The sequence below is a fragment of the Syngnathoides biaculeatus genome, chromosome 8, assembly GCF_019802595.1.
Source record: "Syngnathoides biaculeatus isolate LvHL_M chromosome 8, ASM1980259v1, whole genome shotgun sequence".
In the NCBI taxonomy this organism is placed as follows: Eukaryota; Metazoa; Chordata; class Actinopteri; order Syngnathiformes; family Syngnathidae; genus Syngnathoides; species Syngnathoides biaculeatus.
In genome coordinates this window covers 17,034,849-17,052,273 of record NC_084647.1, presented here as the reverse complement: position 1 = coordinate 17,052,273, position 17,425 = coordinate 17,034,849, and the positions used below count along the sequence as shown (strand labels likewise).

The window sequence follows — 17,425 nt, the reverse complement described above, 5'->3', positions numbered from 1 at the left end:
CGGTGCATACGGGCGAATAACTGCGGCCACTTTTTTTCCAGCTCGCTGTCCGATGTATAAGGTAGAATCTGATCCGCAAATTAGTATTGGAAGCGAAGAAGGATAGCAGCTGGGACTCACTGGCCGTACCTTTTCGGATGCCGGCACTACCATCGAGAAACATTCAATTATCTGAATGCGAGAAGCCGCAATGACCTCATTTGGCAAGTACAGTCTGAAAGTCACCGGTGAACAAAACTCCACTCTACAGTAAACGACAATTTGGCAGAAGGCAGTATGAAAGGAGTGAAAAAAAAAACTTGTCCCTGCACCTTTTACCAGATCCTCACCACATTTTAATAAGATCGTCCGTGACACCACTTCTTTACCAAAAGATGCAGAAGTCTCTGAAATCTGTGAAAAGTCTCATGAAAACGATAAAAGTCAGTGGTGGCCCAAGACTCCAGTGCAGCACTTTTGAGCATTCCTGGACTATTCCATTGTTTTTAACATTCTGGTTTGCCTGAACACGTTTAAAGTGGTCTGATGGCATCCTGTTGCCATGGTAGATAGAGAGACGGAAAGAAAGAAGACTCCTGGCTGTCCTTGAAGCAGATAGACCCCCCCCCCTCCACCACCTCACGCCCTCCCTATCCGTCTTAGCTTTTCTCCCAAAGAACAGGAATTTTCTCCAAAGTAGGCGCTTGACGTTCTCCTCAGTTCTGCTCGAGCGATATCCTAAGGCGGGAATGACGACACGCATCATCATCATCATCATTATCATCATCATCACCATCATCCAGGGAACAAGCCCGGGCCTGAAGGACTCAAATTGCGGCACGTTCGCTTTTGTGAGTTCAAGACGGAGGCAGGCAAGATTTCCCCTGCTGGTGAAACCGAGGGCATGTTAGTTCAAAAGGGCCCGAGAATCCTTTTGGGGGTGTTACAATTAATGCTAAGAGCAAGGCCCATTGGTACCTGCAGTATTTAATTAGACGAAGACAATAAGGTACGATGAAAGTCCAACATGCTGGTCGACCTCAGATTTTTTGTTTTTTTTTAAAGTTTCCCATGAAAAATGATGGAAATGTAAACCTACCTCCGTTACGCAGTCAATAATGACATTTACAAGTCAGACACAAAAACGGTGAACCGTTTCCATCCAATTTCGAAAGCACTTATTGAAATCAGGGTCACCGGTAAGCTGGAAGTGATCCCGGCTGACTTTGGGCGAGAGGCAGAGCACACCGTGGACTGCTTGCCAACCGATCACAGGGCAGATACAGACAAACAAGCTTTCACACCCGCGTTCACACCAATGGACAAGTTAGTCTTGAATGAATTAATGAAGCAAAGGAAGTCAAATTTAACTATCGTAAAAGTCGCTAGAAGTTTCCAACTTCACAATAATCGAGAAAAACTCTTGTGAGCATGGAGTAGGCGTGCTGCAACGAGGTGAGGGCTACTCAGTTCATCCAACCAAACAACTACATATTTTAATTTGTATTTAGTGTAGTGGTACACGTGTCTGCTTTTGGTGCGGGCAGCTTGGGATCGATTCCCGCTCAGTGATGGGGTCGATATCTGCCCTGCAACTGACTGGTGACAAATGCAGGGTGTAGTCTGCCTTTCGCTCAAAGCCAGCTAGGATAGGCTCCAGCTTTCCTGGAACCCTTGTGAGGATAAGTGGCTTGAATAACGACATGACATTTGTCAACTTTTATAACACCTGTAGTGATAATATAGTGTTTTTTTTTTTTTTAAAGGCGATGAAATATATGATTTAATGGCATTATCGGAGAGTTTTGGAGCGTCTGAGACTCAACTCAGCAGGAGAACCTGCAGACTGAAAATGTGAAAATTGATGTAAAAAGTTGCAAGATTCGTCGATTGTTATGGTTGATTTTTTTTTTTTAAAGAATAATACATGCTATAACGGGTGGGAAACGTTCCTAAATACGGCAAGACTGCATCAAACCTCAGTTGACACACTTTACGAACGGCAGTTTTTGTGAAAGGAAGAACAAACGTCAACAAATCGTTTGAAGCTTGCCGACGCGAAATTCTGACATCCCCTGTGCCGTAACGTACGACAGCAGTCGGAACTTTACAGGCATAATTGTCCTGAAAAACGCCACGAGAATACTGAATTGGGGCGTTCGACTTTTAGAGGTTGCACTTTATGTAAAAAGATGGCTTTTTTTTCTTTTTTAAAGATCATAAAGCAGCCTTATAATTGCTGTTTTCCCTTTTGCGGTGGGGTAGAACTACAAAAGGGAAAAAACACCTGTCGGTATGATACAGTGCAGTCCTACACCAGTGCAACGATAACAATAATTATAAAAAAAAACATTGTGAAATGAATAGCTCTCCGTATCGTTTGGTTCATTTTACTGTGCAGTGTATATTGTGATTTGGCAGTGATACATAAAAGTTTTGGGGCCATAAAATGAATGAAATGTATTCCGCATTCATAAGAGAGAAGAGCAATCATAAGACTAGCAGACATCGGCTATAACGTGAAATTGAAACGTGTAATGGAGCCGCAATGAAAATAGTTAATCCATAATTGAGGAATCTCGGCCGAGATGTGATTATTCACTAGTGTGTGTGTGTTTTTGTGTGTGTGTGTGTGTGTTTGTGTGTGTGTTGCGGTTTTTGCTTGTGAGGTATCATAAACAAAGGGGTTGGCTTCACCTTAAACTCAGGGAAATGACATTGTGCGGAGTCTGTTAGGCGTTGATCCATTTTTCACGCTCACGCCGCTGAGCAGCTTCTTTGGCGGCCCGCAAATCACGAGCGCATCAGAGGCGCAATAAAAATGAACTCGCTAACAAGCGTTCATCGTTCGTGAAAGCCACTGAAAAGCTGCTGAGACCACAAATGAGGTTTGCTGCTGTAAGAAGCGGCAGCAGCAGCAGCAGCAGCTCTGCATTCGTGACCCGATCCAAAAAGAGTCCGTTCTCTAAAACGGCACGGAATACCCATCACTAAAGCAAAGTATGAAACTCTACTTGAGCAATACGCAGCATGGGGTGTTTGTCCTCCAAAACTAACAAGCTTGTCATCCTTTCTTTCTCATAAGAAAAGCAGCTGTCGCACAGGATTAGCTCTGTAATCATCTCACAGATGTTTTACAACCAAACACTGAAAAAGGTGCCGCAGCCATGTCATTTTCCCCATCTTTGCGACATCCCCCAAACCACCCACACCTGTATAATTCCCGTCATTGTCGCCAAGGACGGACGAATGTCACACACAGCAAGATATGAATTTAATTAATAATAGCATAGAGAAGCACAAAGAAAATGCAGAATCATCACCGACTGACGCTGCGAAGGTGCTATAATACCGCGCATAAAGTCTATGGCTTTACGCGTATACATGTAAATTCCTGCCCACCCATAACGCTGCTGTGATCCGGCACGCTGAGGAGAGGCAGATAATCCCCTCTAACCTGAGGGGGGGGGTTGACGGGAGGGGGATTTAAGTGGGCCACAGGGCGTCGCAAGCATTTACACAATGTTAAAATTCACACGGGACATTTTTTTTTTTACTGCGCCCGGGAACACTTCGGGGGATTGAAAGCTCGGGTTTGGGGGGGGCACTTTATTAGGTACACCTGCGCACGCCAAGGACCGATATTGTGTGAGTTATATTATATTCAAAGAAAAAGAAGAAGAAAGAAGAAGAAGAATATGTATATATATATATATGTATAAAGCTTATTTTTTTTCAAAATATTTGATAGTAAAATATATGTTTAAAATAATGCAGAAATTGCAGATGACAATAAAAATTGTTGTACATCCATCCATTTTCTTCGCTGTTTATCCTCACGAGGGTAACGGGGAGTGCTGGAGCCTATCCCAGCTGTCAATGGGCAGGAGGCGGGGTACACCCTGAGCTGGTCGCCAGCCAATTGCAGGGCACATAGAGAAATAATCACACCTACGGCCAATTTAGAGTGTTCAATTAATGTTGCACGTTATTGGGATGTGGGAGGAAACTGGAGTGCCCGGAGAAAACCCACGCAGGCACGGGGAACACATGCAAACTCCACGCAGGAGCGTCAGGGATTGAACCCGGGACCTCAGAACTGTGACGCCAACACTTTCCAGCTGATGCACCATGCTGCCCTTGTTGTACATATTTTTGTCTTTTTTGAGATAATTCAAAAAATAGAAAGAACAAAAGGTAAAACTTGCTGAATATATATTGAAATATCCTTATGAAATAAAACACAACAGCCATATATTTCATGAGCAAGGCTGGACCACAGCCAAGAGGGGTGTGGCCTGGCCACCGCTCCGAGCGGTTTCATCTCTGACACCTGTCGCCAGTCACAGCCGCTTCACATGAGGCACTGTGATTAGACCATGTATTTAAATTGGGGTTTTCCCACTGGCACTTGTCAGTTCATTGAATATGCTTTCCCACATCCAGGTTGTTGCTGTGCACAACTTTCGTTTATAATAAAATCCACTGAACATCATGTTCTCGTCTTGGAGTCCTGCATTTGGGTCCGCCCGTGCACCGTTGGTACGTGACACACACACATATGTATATATATATATATATATATATATATATATATATACTCTATATGAACCTGCATATTCCATTCTATATACAAACTAATATACACTATTAAGGAGAATTTGAAGAACCCAAATGATTAATTTTACATTTTCTCAACATTTTTAATTAAAAAAACATACAACACACTTGAATCCCTCACCATGCCAATGATTGATTTCCGTACGCAATGCACTTACTGCACGAGCATCACAAGCCAAATAAAAAGCACGTCTGTCAGTCATGTATGACTGATGGGATTAGAGCGGATGATGATGCAGTTGCAAATACACTTTAGTGGGTCAGTCCATTCTTGTGTGTGTGTGTGTGTGTGTGTGTGTGTGTTCTGGTAAAAATCACCGGAACGCCCCGCAATAGGGGTGGGGTGTGTGTGGGGGGTGGTACATAACCTCCTGACGGGTTACAGAGAAGCAGCAGCAAGAACCCACAAGTCTTTCACCTAAGTAGGATACTTTTATAGCCATTAAGCAGCCTTTCATCACGTCTACATCCAGCTGTGATGTTTTTACAAAAACACTACACCCCCCGTCGGGGCCCCAGCCGCCCCTTCGTCGTGCCAGCACGCTCACGCACCCGGCAAGGGTTGCCAAACCGGAGGAATTAATGAGAAGATCAGTGCAGTCGCAGGTGGAAAAATAAACCTCCCCCAGTGGTCGTCATTAACACGCGTGTAATTCCTGTCTGCGGTGACTCGTTCCAGTATTTGACAGGAGCGACAAACAGCCGCGGCCAACGTGAGCACCTGTGCGGGAAGGGGGCATGGAAGCAAAGCGCCCAAAAATATTATATATATGTATAGAGAGAGAGAGGGGGAGAGACAGAGAAACTAAAACCAATCCAAAAGCAGGCCACATACATTCCTCCAGGCTTGAATTAAAGAGGCGCTGTTTACTGTGATTTTGTGATATTCATTTGCAAAGTAACATATCACAAATTGTTTGAGGGGGAGGGGAAAAAAACATATTTACTTGAAGATCAGTGGCCAGTTCTTTGAAAGTCTTGCATTTTAGTCTGTCTGTGCGTGTAGCCAGGTGAGAACGTAGTTTGGGACTCTTCAACACGACTCGTCAAAACGTTCAGATTTTTTTCATAATCGACTATCAAGAGATGTATGGCACGTGAAATGTCAATTAAAGAATAACAGTCACTGATGGGTTTTTTTTTTTGTTTTGTTTTTTTTTGACTGAATGAATGAAGGTGGCATGGTGGATCAGCAGGTAAAGCGTTGGCCTCACAGTTCTGAGGTCCCGGGTTCAATCCCCGACCCGCCTGTGTGGAGTTTGCATGTTCTCCCTGTGCCTGTGTGGGTTTTCTCCGTGCACTCCGGTTTCTTCCCACATTCCAAAAATATGCAACAGTAATTGGACACTATAAATTGCCCCGTCGGTGTGATTGTGAGTGCGTCTGATTGTCTCAATGCGCCCTGCGATTGGCTGGCAACCAGTTCAGGGTGTACCCCGGCCTCCTGCCCGTTGACAGCTGGGATAGGCCCTAGCACTCCCCGCGACCCTTGTAAGGATAAGCGGTGAAGAAAATGGATGGATGGATGGATGGATGAATGAATGCCATTTATTGTTCCTTGCCACCAATCCGCTAGTCACGCTGGTCGGTTGGTTGGAATATAATCGCGAGTCCTCTGCAAATCGGGCAGTTGTAAAGCACGATTCTAAAAACCCAAATTTATCGAAGAGTTGATTGACTTCAAACTGGAAATGTTGATGCGGCAAAGTGAAGTCACCTGATCGGTTAAGCTCCTAACTCTTACTGGCTGGGCAAAACTCATTTTATAAAATTGCAGCTCGAGCTCAGGATTTCACTTGAAATGGAAGGTAACTGCTAATCCTGTCGTAGAAAAACATGTATTAATTAAACTCCAGTGGCATATACATACCAATTACCAGTTGACAGAAAGCATCCCCTGCACGCCGCTAACCGCCGCGCTTCATTACAACCGTCATGCCGACGTAAAAAGTCATTTCGCTCTGATACATTGTTGAGCGCCTGCACTGAGACACCTGGGCAAGGGAATGAGGAGCGAGAGGGACGGGGTTGCAGGAGGGGGGCTGATTTCCTCTGATGAAAATTGACAGCCTTCTAGAGGATACGTCTTGGGATGTGGGGTAGTCACCTAGCGTGGGCGAATCTAATTACCCCCCCCCCCAAAAAAAAAAACAAAAAAAATTCCTACATGACCTGATAAGCTGCAGCGGAGTCCGAGTGGACCGGCCAGACCACAGAACCTATCGCCGACCATTATGTCCCCCCATAAAGCTGATTGCGACTGTTTCACCGCAGTCGTTTTATATATGCCACTGCAAATTTGGTTTTCAATTGATTCTGTGCCCTGCACCCCTAGAAATAAGTTTTTCACACACCTTACCAAAGTTAAAGAACAGGAAATCGCAAAAGTCAAACACATGCAAACTGAAATTCGGCTCAAATTTCCAAGGAAAATGGCCGCCTGGAATTGCACGACAACACAAAAACTAAAAAAAAAAAAACGTAATGTTTGACGATTAAAGCACTTTCACAATGTACATCTCGAGCGCACGACCACGGAAAACTTTGGCAAGCAATTACGTTCGTGGCGCTAATCCGACGCCAACACTAATCACAAAACTCATTGCAGCCCTGCTTAGCTTTCAGTTTTGACATCACTGTGTTGCAAACTCGGCAGTCTGATCGTCACTTGGAAATGTGATTGAGAAATTTGAACATTTTTCAGCTCAATTTTAGTGTCAGAAACAGCCGGATAAGAAAGAAAAGGTTTAATTTCAAAATTGGTCAGCAGAAACCAAACTTTGTGTCAATCAATTTAAAAGTTAATTTCTTCACTCTTGCAGTCAAAGCTAAGCACAATTCGCCGCTACTCTTCAATTAACCTACTATAGGAGAAACCAGAACACTTGGCAGTTATAATGTCAATTTTACACTTATGAAAGTTTTCATCATTCTCTTTTGGTTATAATTCTCTCAAAGCAAAAAAGAAATATTTGTGTGTGTGTGTGGGGGGGGGGAGCGTATTCAGTGAGATCCAGTGTGGAATTAAAATACGCAGCCAAGCAAACCTGAGAGCATGAGAAGTGCCAGAAGAACATGCCGAGAAATCAATCAGGGGATCTGAAGGAATTCTAAACTTTCTTTTAAGTCTGGCTATTCGGCACCACCAGCAACAATTGGCGAGATTCTTAGCATGTCAGTCATTTGAGACGGGACCGGGCACACATGGGGCCCAGCCGGGGTGCACGAGGGAAAGAGGGGGGTCCTGTTAGCGTGCAGCTATTGTGTGGCCAAAGGACGCGCCGTCGGGCACGCCGCTTCCGCTAATCACCAACCCCGACGCATTAGCTTCAACTCGATCGTGTTCCTGTTTTTGCTAATCCACCTGTTAATCACACGGACTGCAGAATCAACACAAAGTGCGGGCGGCGGGCACCAGAGCCAAGTTATTAAAAATGTATGTTCCCGGATTCACGACGTTCTTATTTCCCCCACGCGGCCGTATCGAGCTGAAGGGTCTCGATGAAAATCTCCCATCTGCGCAGCAAATGTTTACACTCAATTAAAAATATTATAAAGTGTGTCTGAACATGGCTTTGCACCTGCACATTAGAAATGAAATATCGGATTCATTATGCATTCCAGCCTTGATGCAGATGAAAAGCGCGCAAGTGGTCCTCGGTTGTGAACTGTCTGTTTGACTGATTTATATTCTATCTTTTTCATACATTTTTTGTTGTTGTTGATAGACTACAGCACGTTCCCACTCATGAACAAATTTACGTTATGCTGCCGTCGTAAGGTCGGAATTTTCTCATAAAACTGTTGTGCTTTCAAGATGGCGCTACTTTCCCCCACAACCCATCCATGTGTAAAGCATGCATCAACATTTTCAGAGTGAGATGACGCGAAAGGACTCGGAGGAAAAGTGGTTGCAATTCGAAAAAGGCGCAGCCAAGGTGCCTCAATGCAAACTTTAACCCAGCTCCTGATGAATCTTTAAAAAAGGAAGCTACCCATATTCCATAGCGTCTGTCGTGAGCGTAGCTGGAGCACTGCATGGAGGGGCGTGGCTTGGTCACCGCTCTGGACGGTGCCACATCTGGCACTCGTCACAGCTGTTGTGCATTCAGCATGTTAATTAACCATCTATCTACAGGATGTTGGCGTTTATGTCACGGGCATTTGCCAGTTCATTGAGTTTGCACTGTGTTACCGTGTGCGGACACTACTTCTGTAATAAAACCCAATGGACATTATGCCTTTGTCTCGGAGTCCTGCATTTGAGTCCCCCCCCACACCGATGGCACATGACAGCGTCAGCAATATCTAAAGACCACCGATGAAGTTTAACGGCTTTTCACGGTGATGATTGAGAGTCCAGTTGCAAAAGAAAACACTGAATGGAGAAAATTGACAAGTTGCATGGAAATTATGCTACAAAAACATTTGCAAATCTTAATATTATACAACATCATAATAGTTGTTTTAGTAGCCCATAATTGAAGCCATAAGAAAATTAAATAACTTTAACTTTAATTAAGACCGCTGGGGGAGTAAATTTCCACATCAATATAGATTTAGCCTTTTAAGAAATTCTCAGTGGTGCCGATAATCTGAAGTGAAATAAATATGACAAGCATGCATGGATGAAAGGAGCGATTTTTACAGTCCATCCTCCAAAAATAGTCGTTCCACGCTATAAACTGCATCGCTTTCACATGAAGACATTGATTAGAATAAAGTGGAATTCGTTTTAAGCAGTGCTGTCCCTTCCTGTTTTCCACAAAGGTTGAGGAAATTAGCATAATCTTGGATAATGGATAATGTTGCTGCCCACCGTAGCGCCAGTGCCGAGAGGTTCATCCGGATGCTTTTCATGCAGACGGTGAGTTTTCAATTCGTGAGCTCGGAGTCCCAGTACCCAGCCACTTCTGGTCCCAAGGCGTATTTTAAAAAGGTGACGATTGTGTCAGTAAAGTCATCAGGCATAAAAAAATATGAATATGGAACGTGGGATCTAACCAGTAACCCATAGACATGGAGGCGGCAAAGAAAATACGCAGGGTCTTCAGTTAACATCAGTCTCGACATTCAACATTTCAAGGTTACCAATTGCACTCAATAAATTACAGTAGTTTGGTGGAAAAACTACAACCCCTTCTGTGATGTTTTCTCATTTGATACACCCAAAAAAATGTCTGGGTCAGTGTTGTCTACCGCATGTTTCCCATTCATGAAAACACGATTCAGTCAATATTTTGACCTGGGTCGTTAACCATAAACGGTCACTTACCGCTGTCTTCGACAGAGAAATGGAAGAGGTCGTTCGTGGCGTCGTCGCCCTTCCTCAGGACGTAGCAGATGTTCATGTCGTTGATGTCCGCTAACAAAACAGACGTGCAGAAATATGAATCTTTTCTCTTTTGCCCATTCAAATGTGTTTTATATTGGCTCAATAAAAGGGTGGGTAAAACTATCACAAGCTGTCACAAGAAGAAGCCGCTTGCCTTGTCGCAACGCCCTACTTCTCCCCCCGGTGGTCATGGCGGCTATTGAAGTGTGCTTAGACACATTTCAAAGAGTGACAGGAAATATGTGGTACATACATGCATTTGACTCCACAATGACCCGTAAATCGTATTAAAAATAGATAACGCGCTATTCCTGGGCGTCCATTCTTGCCGGACGGTCCACTTTCATAGCTCGGACTCTGTACCAATACGGGGTTTCCGCTCATTGCCGTTGTCAATATTTGATGGCCTCGCGTTTTCCCTTCAAAGGGATCGAAACAGAGAAGCGCATCTCTGCGTTTTTTGAAAAAGCCCAGGAGACGGCGTCGTTATTTACTGTCTGTTTACTCGTGAAATATTGAACAGGCCTCTCGGGGAACGCCGCGACTCGGTGAATAAAAGCGAGTGGCTGCACATGGCTGAGCTCGCGCGGATCCAGCTTGCAGAGCAACTTCCAGTTTGCAAAATTCAGCAGTGCGCCTTGACCTCCGCTCTCCGTTTGACATATTTGCCGGTTATTTACTGCGACACCTGTGATCCTCCTGTCTGCTCGCACGAAATACATCTCCAATATGGTACAAATCACCTTCAGCACTTTCCCCTTAAGTGTAATCCATTAGGCTCTCTTTGAAATTCTCCTGTGAGATCCAGGGCTGCCTGAGGCGCAGGCATATTTCATCGCTCTTAATAGGCGAGTCTCTTGAGCAAAAACAACAAAAATCCTTCAGCAATTTTTCAGCTCCTAAATTAGAAGCAAATCTGCCATGCGCATGCATTTCTTTTAAAGGGGACATGATGGAAGAGTGACTTTTTAATTGCTTGTATACAAATTGGTGGGTCTCCGGAATGACTCTCCACCCATCACTTGTGAAATTACACAACTAGTGAACATTTTATTTCTGAAAATGAAAACCATTTCTGAATGTCACCCGGTTGTAATGTTACAATGTAGCCAATTTACACATTAACTGTCTTCACGAAAGGTTTATACCCCCGTGACTTGGCTGTACAAAAGTCTGGCATTTTCACGCCGCTCGCAGACTACGCCAAAAGGTTAGTCGCGATGGAGTGAGTGACATACGGCACACACTTGACTGCTCCGAGAAGCTGCCGACACAGTAGGGAGTGTATTTATTTGGTGGTGTTCCTGCTGCAGGCGCCACGTGCACAAAACCCCGACGCTAATTGACAAATATGCAAACAGCATGGACTGGTGCATGAAGTGCTGCCTCCATGAATGACTTTTTTTTTTTTTTCAGTTTCTTGATAAGAGCTCACTTTTTTTGTTTCCACAAACTGGGTTCCCTCACTTAATTATGTACCCGCTGTTTTTAATTCAGCTTGTGTTTTATTCAAGGCTTAGAACATATTTTCATACAAAATTTACAGTGATTCTGACTTTTCTACTGCATGAGTGTAAGTTATTGATTGACTTCATAGGGATCATCGTATAGCAAGGACCCGCCGCGACTAAGCCTCCGTCTTGGACAATATGGAAAAATTGCCCAACAAACTGTTCTTAATATTTTCTTCTTCCTCTGTAATAATGTTCAAGAAACTTCCTTAACACAAGAAGTAATGCACCTCAGTACAGTTGTTGCTCAATGTCAATTAGGATAGGATACAATTTTGATATATTACGAGCAAAGCGTAGCTTGTGTTCACATTTGTTAATCGTTAAAATGTTACAAACAAACAGCTGGGGACAGGACTGCCTTCTCAGACTTTATTCTTCTTAATCGAATTTCAACAAAACCATATTTGACCTAAATAAAACACCTTGGAAGTGTTTTAAAATTGTGAAGTTGCATATTATGTCTCTTCAAAAGAATGTGACAGACGTGCAAAAACAAGGTGTCTCTTACCTTGTGTGAAAGTGGTGACGGTGGCATTTCCTTTTCCTGTGTTGATCAGGTAGCCATGCTTCGGTGCGTTGGTAATCCTAAAGAACACAGAGCCCTGTGTGCTGTCTCGGTCTTCTGCCCTCAAGGATTTGCTGGTCATCACAAAGCCCAGGTGGCCGCCGTTTAATACCCGCAACGTCGGGGCACCCTTATTCACCACGATCTGGGGGACTCCGTTGTCCAAAGGGAGGATGCTAATTTTCATGACCTGGGGCTTTCGGGTCTCGAAGACAGTGTCGGGGAACACGTAGAAGTCAGTATGGGTACCGTCTGTGACGGTGAAGGAAAAGCTATCCTCTGCGCTCTCGGTGCCGTCATGCTTGTAAGTGATCATGTTCTCGTTCAGGTCCTGCTTGGTGAAGGATGTGACCGGGCGGGTGGCGTTGAAGAGCAGGCGGCCGTGAATGGGGATCTGGGTGACGGTGAACTTCAGGAGTCGCTCTGCCGTGTCTCTGTCCTCTGCCGTGAGCTCGAAAGGCGTGATGAGTTTGTTCTCGCCCTCCATCACCACTAGGCCGTGCACCGTGACCACCGGCTTTTTGTTGTCTACATCTGTGATGGATATGCGGAACGTGCGGAAGACGGGGTTGTAGCCGTCGGTCACTTCAAACTCAAAGCTGTCCATTTTGACTTCGTCGTCGGCTGTGTGGATGTAGTAGACTTTGTTGCCGGCCAGCTGAAGCTGCGTGAAGGACGAGATAGGCATGCCAGGCGTATCTGTGCACTCCAGGTGGCCTCGCACTGGAGCTCGAGTGATTGTAAAAACTAAATGCTCATCCGGGCTGTTGTGATCACTGGTGCTGAGCAGGTCTGTCGTCAAAGTGACCCTGCCGCCCTCTTTCAGGGAAACACCTTTACTAACTACGTAAGGGAAAACCATGTCAATCCCACCCACTGTAACGTAAAAATATCTGTCAATTAAAGGGTTGAAGCCGTCAGTTACGTCGAATTTGATGAGGTCGCGAACTCCCTCTTGGCCGTAGTGCACGTAGGTTATCAAACCCTGGTCCAAATCTTCCTGGGTGAAATTCATCCCCACAGTTATGTTCTCGAGCATTCCGTTTGACATTATTTTCTGCAAATAACCCTGATTGGGCGTGTAGCGAATGATGTAGGTCAGCGTGCTGTCCTCCGAGTCCAGATCAGTCGCTCTTAAAATGTCACCGTTGATCACTTTCACGTCAGCTACTTCGACATCGAGGCCGTTGTTGACCGCCATCCTGGGCGTCTCATCGTCCACGGGGATTATCATGACGATCACCGTTTTCTGGACGCGGAACTTTCCGTCGGTGAGGAGCACATCAAAGCTGTCCTCCGTGGTCTCCGAGTCGTCGTGCTCGTACACAATGCTGGAGGCCTCGCTGATCTGCTCCAAGGTGAAGTTGGAGACGGGCACTGTGCCCGTGGTGAGCTGATTGAGAATAAATCCATGCGCGGGGGGTCTGGTGATGATGAAAGTGAGCTGGTCATTAGGGACGTCAGAATCAGCGGCGTTCAAAATGGGAGTGTCGATGACTATGTTCATGCCCTCCATGACGACAAACTCCCTCATGTAAATCTCGGGCTTTTCATCATTAGCCGGGACGATGGAAATGGGGAAAAAGTGCCTCTCTGAGAAATTGATGCCGTCAGAGCATCTGAACGTAAACCTGTCCTCTACCGGCTCCACTCCTCGGTGGATGCTTTGAACATAGTAAATGTGATGCTGCTGAATGTCCTTGATGGTGAAGGCGCTGACAGCCATCCCAGACCTGGATTTTTCCGAGCCAGGGGCCGGGGAGATATTTTCCACATAGCCCGAAGTCGGCTGCACAATGATGGTGCACAGGAGGTCTTCGATGAGGGTGTCGATATCATCAGCACTGATGTGATGAGTCTGAATAGCATTTTTCTCCCCCTCTGGGACGGAAAATAGTTTTCCCACAAAGACCTGTGGGGCTTGACTGTCCAGTGGTAGAATTGTTACATGCACTCTGACACCAGTAATCTTATTACCCCCCACTGTCCACTCATCAGACATGTCTGTCAGAGTTAAATTGAAAATATCCTCTTTGGTGGTAAAACCCAATTCACCGCTGGTGTGAGTGTAGATCACGTGGCCGTTGATGATATCAGCCTGGGTGAACACAGATGACGGGACCCCTCGAACCAAAATTTCACCCAATGACGGCGGGTCCTCCACAATGAAGGTCAAACGGAGGTCGTCCGTGTCCTCATCTCTCCCCTGAATGACATTACTGGTAATTTGAGTGGCGCCGTTCTCCAGCACATCAATAGAGGAGCCAATTGTACCTGCCGGGAGGCTGATGGCCGGGGTCTCATCGTCAATTGGCTTCACGTTGATCTTTATGTTAATCGGGACCACGTGGACCCCATCGCTGACGTCTAATTGTATTGAGTCTGCAATTGATTCATCGCCGTTGTGTACATAAGAAACTCGACCATTGTCAATGTCCTCCAGGCTAAAAGCGTTCCCTCTCGTCAAGCCTGTGAACATGTACTTGATGTGGCCATGCAAGGGGGGCTGAGAAACAGTAAAAGAGATCAGTTTGCTGTCCGTGTCTGAGTCTGAGGTGTACAGCTCAGTACTCGTAAGGGTATGTGTGCCCCGCTCCAAAACCGTAAATCCAGAGTTGGTAATCTGCGGCGGTTTGTTGTCCACGGGTTTAAGGAATATCGTGAAAACGCCTTCAGCACTATTCCCCGAAACATCCTCCACCGTGTATCTGAACTGCAAAATGTGCGTGGTGATTCCAAGCTCCAGATCAGGCGGTTTGTATGCAATTTTGTGATGGTTGATTTGAGCCTGAGTGAAAGTTGTGACTTCAACTTTGGGGTTTTCGCTCAGAACCAGAGCTCCCAGTACAATGGGGCTGTTTTCGTCCGTGTCCGTCGGCGGCTGGGCAATAGTGTATCGGAGGTCGCGATCTTCCGAGTCGAGATCCGTGTAGCGTATAAACTTCTTCCGCATGTGCGTGAGCTGATACTCATGCACGGTCATTTGTAGCGTGGCCTCTGGGTGCAGCTCAGGTGGGAGGTCATCCACAGGGAGGATTTTGATGAGGAATGAACTCTCATCTGACTTATTGGGGGGGTCGTTGTCATCTTGAACGCGAAACCTGAACTGGTCCATGATCGTGCTGGTGCTATGTGGCCCGATGTGCTTGTAAAACACTTTTCCATCAGTCACATCCTGCTGCAGCCATTCATTTACCGCCTTCTCGTACATTTCCTCCTCAGTGTTGAACTTCCATGTCGAAGGGTCCTCCGGGGCCTCGGCCTGGCGCAGCAGCACCTGGCCGATGGTGGAAAAGGGGGTCTGGATTGTGAATTTGATGGTGGAGTCCTCTGAGTCAATGTCCGCTGCGCTGAGCATGAGCGAGGTGATGGGCATCATTTGGTTTTTGAAGAGAACCAAACCGGTGTTGGCATTGACTATTGGCGGCTCATCGTCGGTGGGAACGACAGTGATGGGGAACAAAAACTCCACCTCATGCGAGCCGTCCGTCATTCGAAAAATAATGTTATCACTGTAAGTGTCGCTGCCGTCGTGCTGATAAAAGACTTGGCCGGCATTGAGGTCAGCCGGTGTGAAATATTTTCTGTCGGAGCCAAGGATGCTTAAGTCTCCGTGCTTCAGGCCATCAATCACAGTGATTTTGACTTTGTCCAGATTGTCTTCGTCACTAATTTCTAGATTTTGTGAGCTGGACAAGGACCTGGACTGCCCCTCGTATAGCAACTGACCGGTGTTTTTGGTCACCACGGGTGCCATGGTGTTCATGGGCTTAACGACAATCATGAAAGCGAAAGTATCTGACACGGCCCCTTCGGTGTCCACCACCTCAAACTCCAGCTGGAAAATCCGCTCACTTTCTGAGTCCACAGCGGGGGGCTTGTAGGCAATTTTAAAGTCTTTCAGGTCGCCCTGGTAAAAGGAGGTTAGAGGTAGATTCCTGTCATCCGTGCTCACAATGTAACCCTCCTCGTAGGACAAGGGCGACGTGATGTTGAATATTAACTCATCGGGGTCCGATTCGGCGTCCTCAGCAGCCAGCATGTCTCCAGTCAGGGCCGTCATGACGAACTGGTCCACTTCCATCATCATCATAGCCAGAAAGCTGGGCTTGGGCGGCGTGTTCTCTTCGCCCTCTTTAATCCTCACCAAGATTTGAAAGAACTCCTGCTTGAGTAGGTTGCCCTCCTTGTCATGCAGCTCCACCACCATGGGGATGTAATCTCTGCTCGGCGACTTCAAAGCAAATGTGTGCCGATAGCGGAGGTTCATCCTGATGAATTCGTCACACTCGGTCATTCCGGTCGCCAGGCTGCTGTCGTCCGCCAGGCTTCCGTACTTGGGCAGCGAGCCGCCATTGGACAGAGGGGTGATCCTGCACCGCTGGGCCTGTCTGTCGAACGTAAATTCCAAAACACGTCTGTCGATGGGGTTGCTGGTGCCCAGCAGCTTCTCCACGGTGATTGGCATGTTTTTGGTCAGCACCTCCAGCTGTGTGAAGACCACCTCCACCTCCATCATGAAAGGGATCACAATGGTGTCAGTCTGCGTGTCGTACCGAAGCTGGAGTCTCACCCGGTCCCTGGCTGGACTCCGGGAGCCAAAGTGGGAATACTTCACATCGTTGGGGCCAAATTCACAAGGGAACTTTTTCGGGGTTAGGGCCCCGGGCCTCTGGGACAGAGGGTCATTGTCTAGGACGGTGATGCTGCACCTGTCGCCGGGTTGAACTTGAATCACCAAGTCGTTGATGGGATCTACATAGACTGACCTCCCCAAAGGCACCCGGATGCCGTTGTTGGCCACAAGCACTGTGTCCTCGGACAACTCGGACCTCAGCGCGTAGGACAGTCCGTGCTGGTTCCGAAACTGCGCGTCACCCGTTGTTGCGAGGAGGACCGCCAACGCCAGAAAAGCCAGAAAAGCGGCGCCGGACGCGTGCGCTTGCCCACGAGGAGAGTTTCCAGCCATTTGGAGCCGCACACAGGAGAGACGCTGGAGAACTTTACGCACACGCACGCATGCACGCAGGCACACAACTAAGTTGAAAAGCCACACGGCGTTGCGCAGCCGCCGCCGCCAAGGTGCACCATTCTCCCGCAGCGGCTGTGCACTGGCGAGCCAAACTTCATGCTCGCTCGCAGCTCTTGGAAGGAGCGGAGGGCGGCCGCGCCCCCCTCGCAGCCCATTGGCCACCGTCACAGAGGCAATCTGACTGCTCGGAGACGGGATTCAAACTCGTCACTTCGTCTGAAGCGTTAATTTGGTGACATCTACAATCTAATGTGTATCTTTATTTTTTTTTTAATTATTATTATTTAAACAATATTCCATTTACAATCACGCATTTGCCTTCAAGACCCGGCAAAGATGTGCGGGGAGGAAAATGTCTGCAAGTAGAAAGCTTTGTCTCC

General features: G+C 46.6%; 1 protein-coding gene across 1 annotated transcript in view; it reads right to left on the bottom strand.

Moving 5' to 3' along the window:
• The window catches only part of frem2b (FRAS1 related extracellular matrix 2b), an 87,884-nt gene extending 70,721 nt beyond the window's left edge, over window positions 1–17,163 (bottom strand). Inside the window, 2 exon segments of the mRNA XM_061827003.1 lie at window positions 9,875–9,964; window positions 11,957–17,163. Coding sequence (XP_061682987.1) covers window positions 9,875–9,964; window positions 11,957–16,982 — 5,116 coding nt within the window. The 5' untranslated portion in view covers window positions 16,983–17,163.
• Window positions 17,164–17,425: the final 262 nt, after the last annotated feature.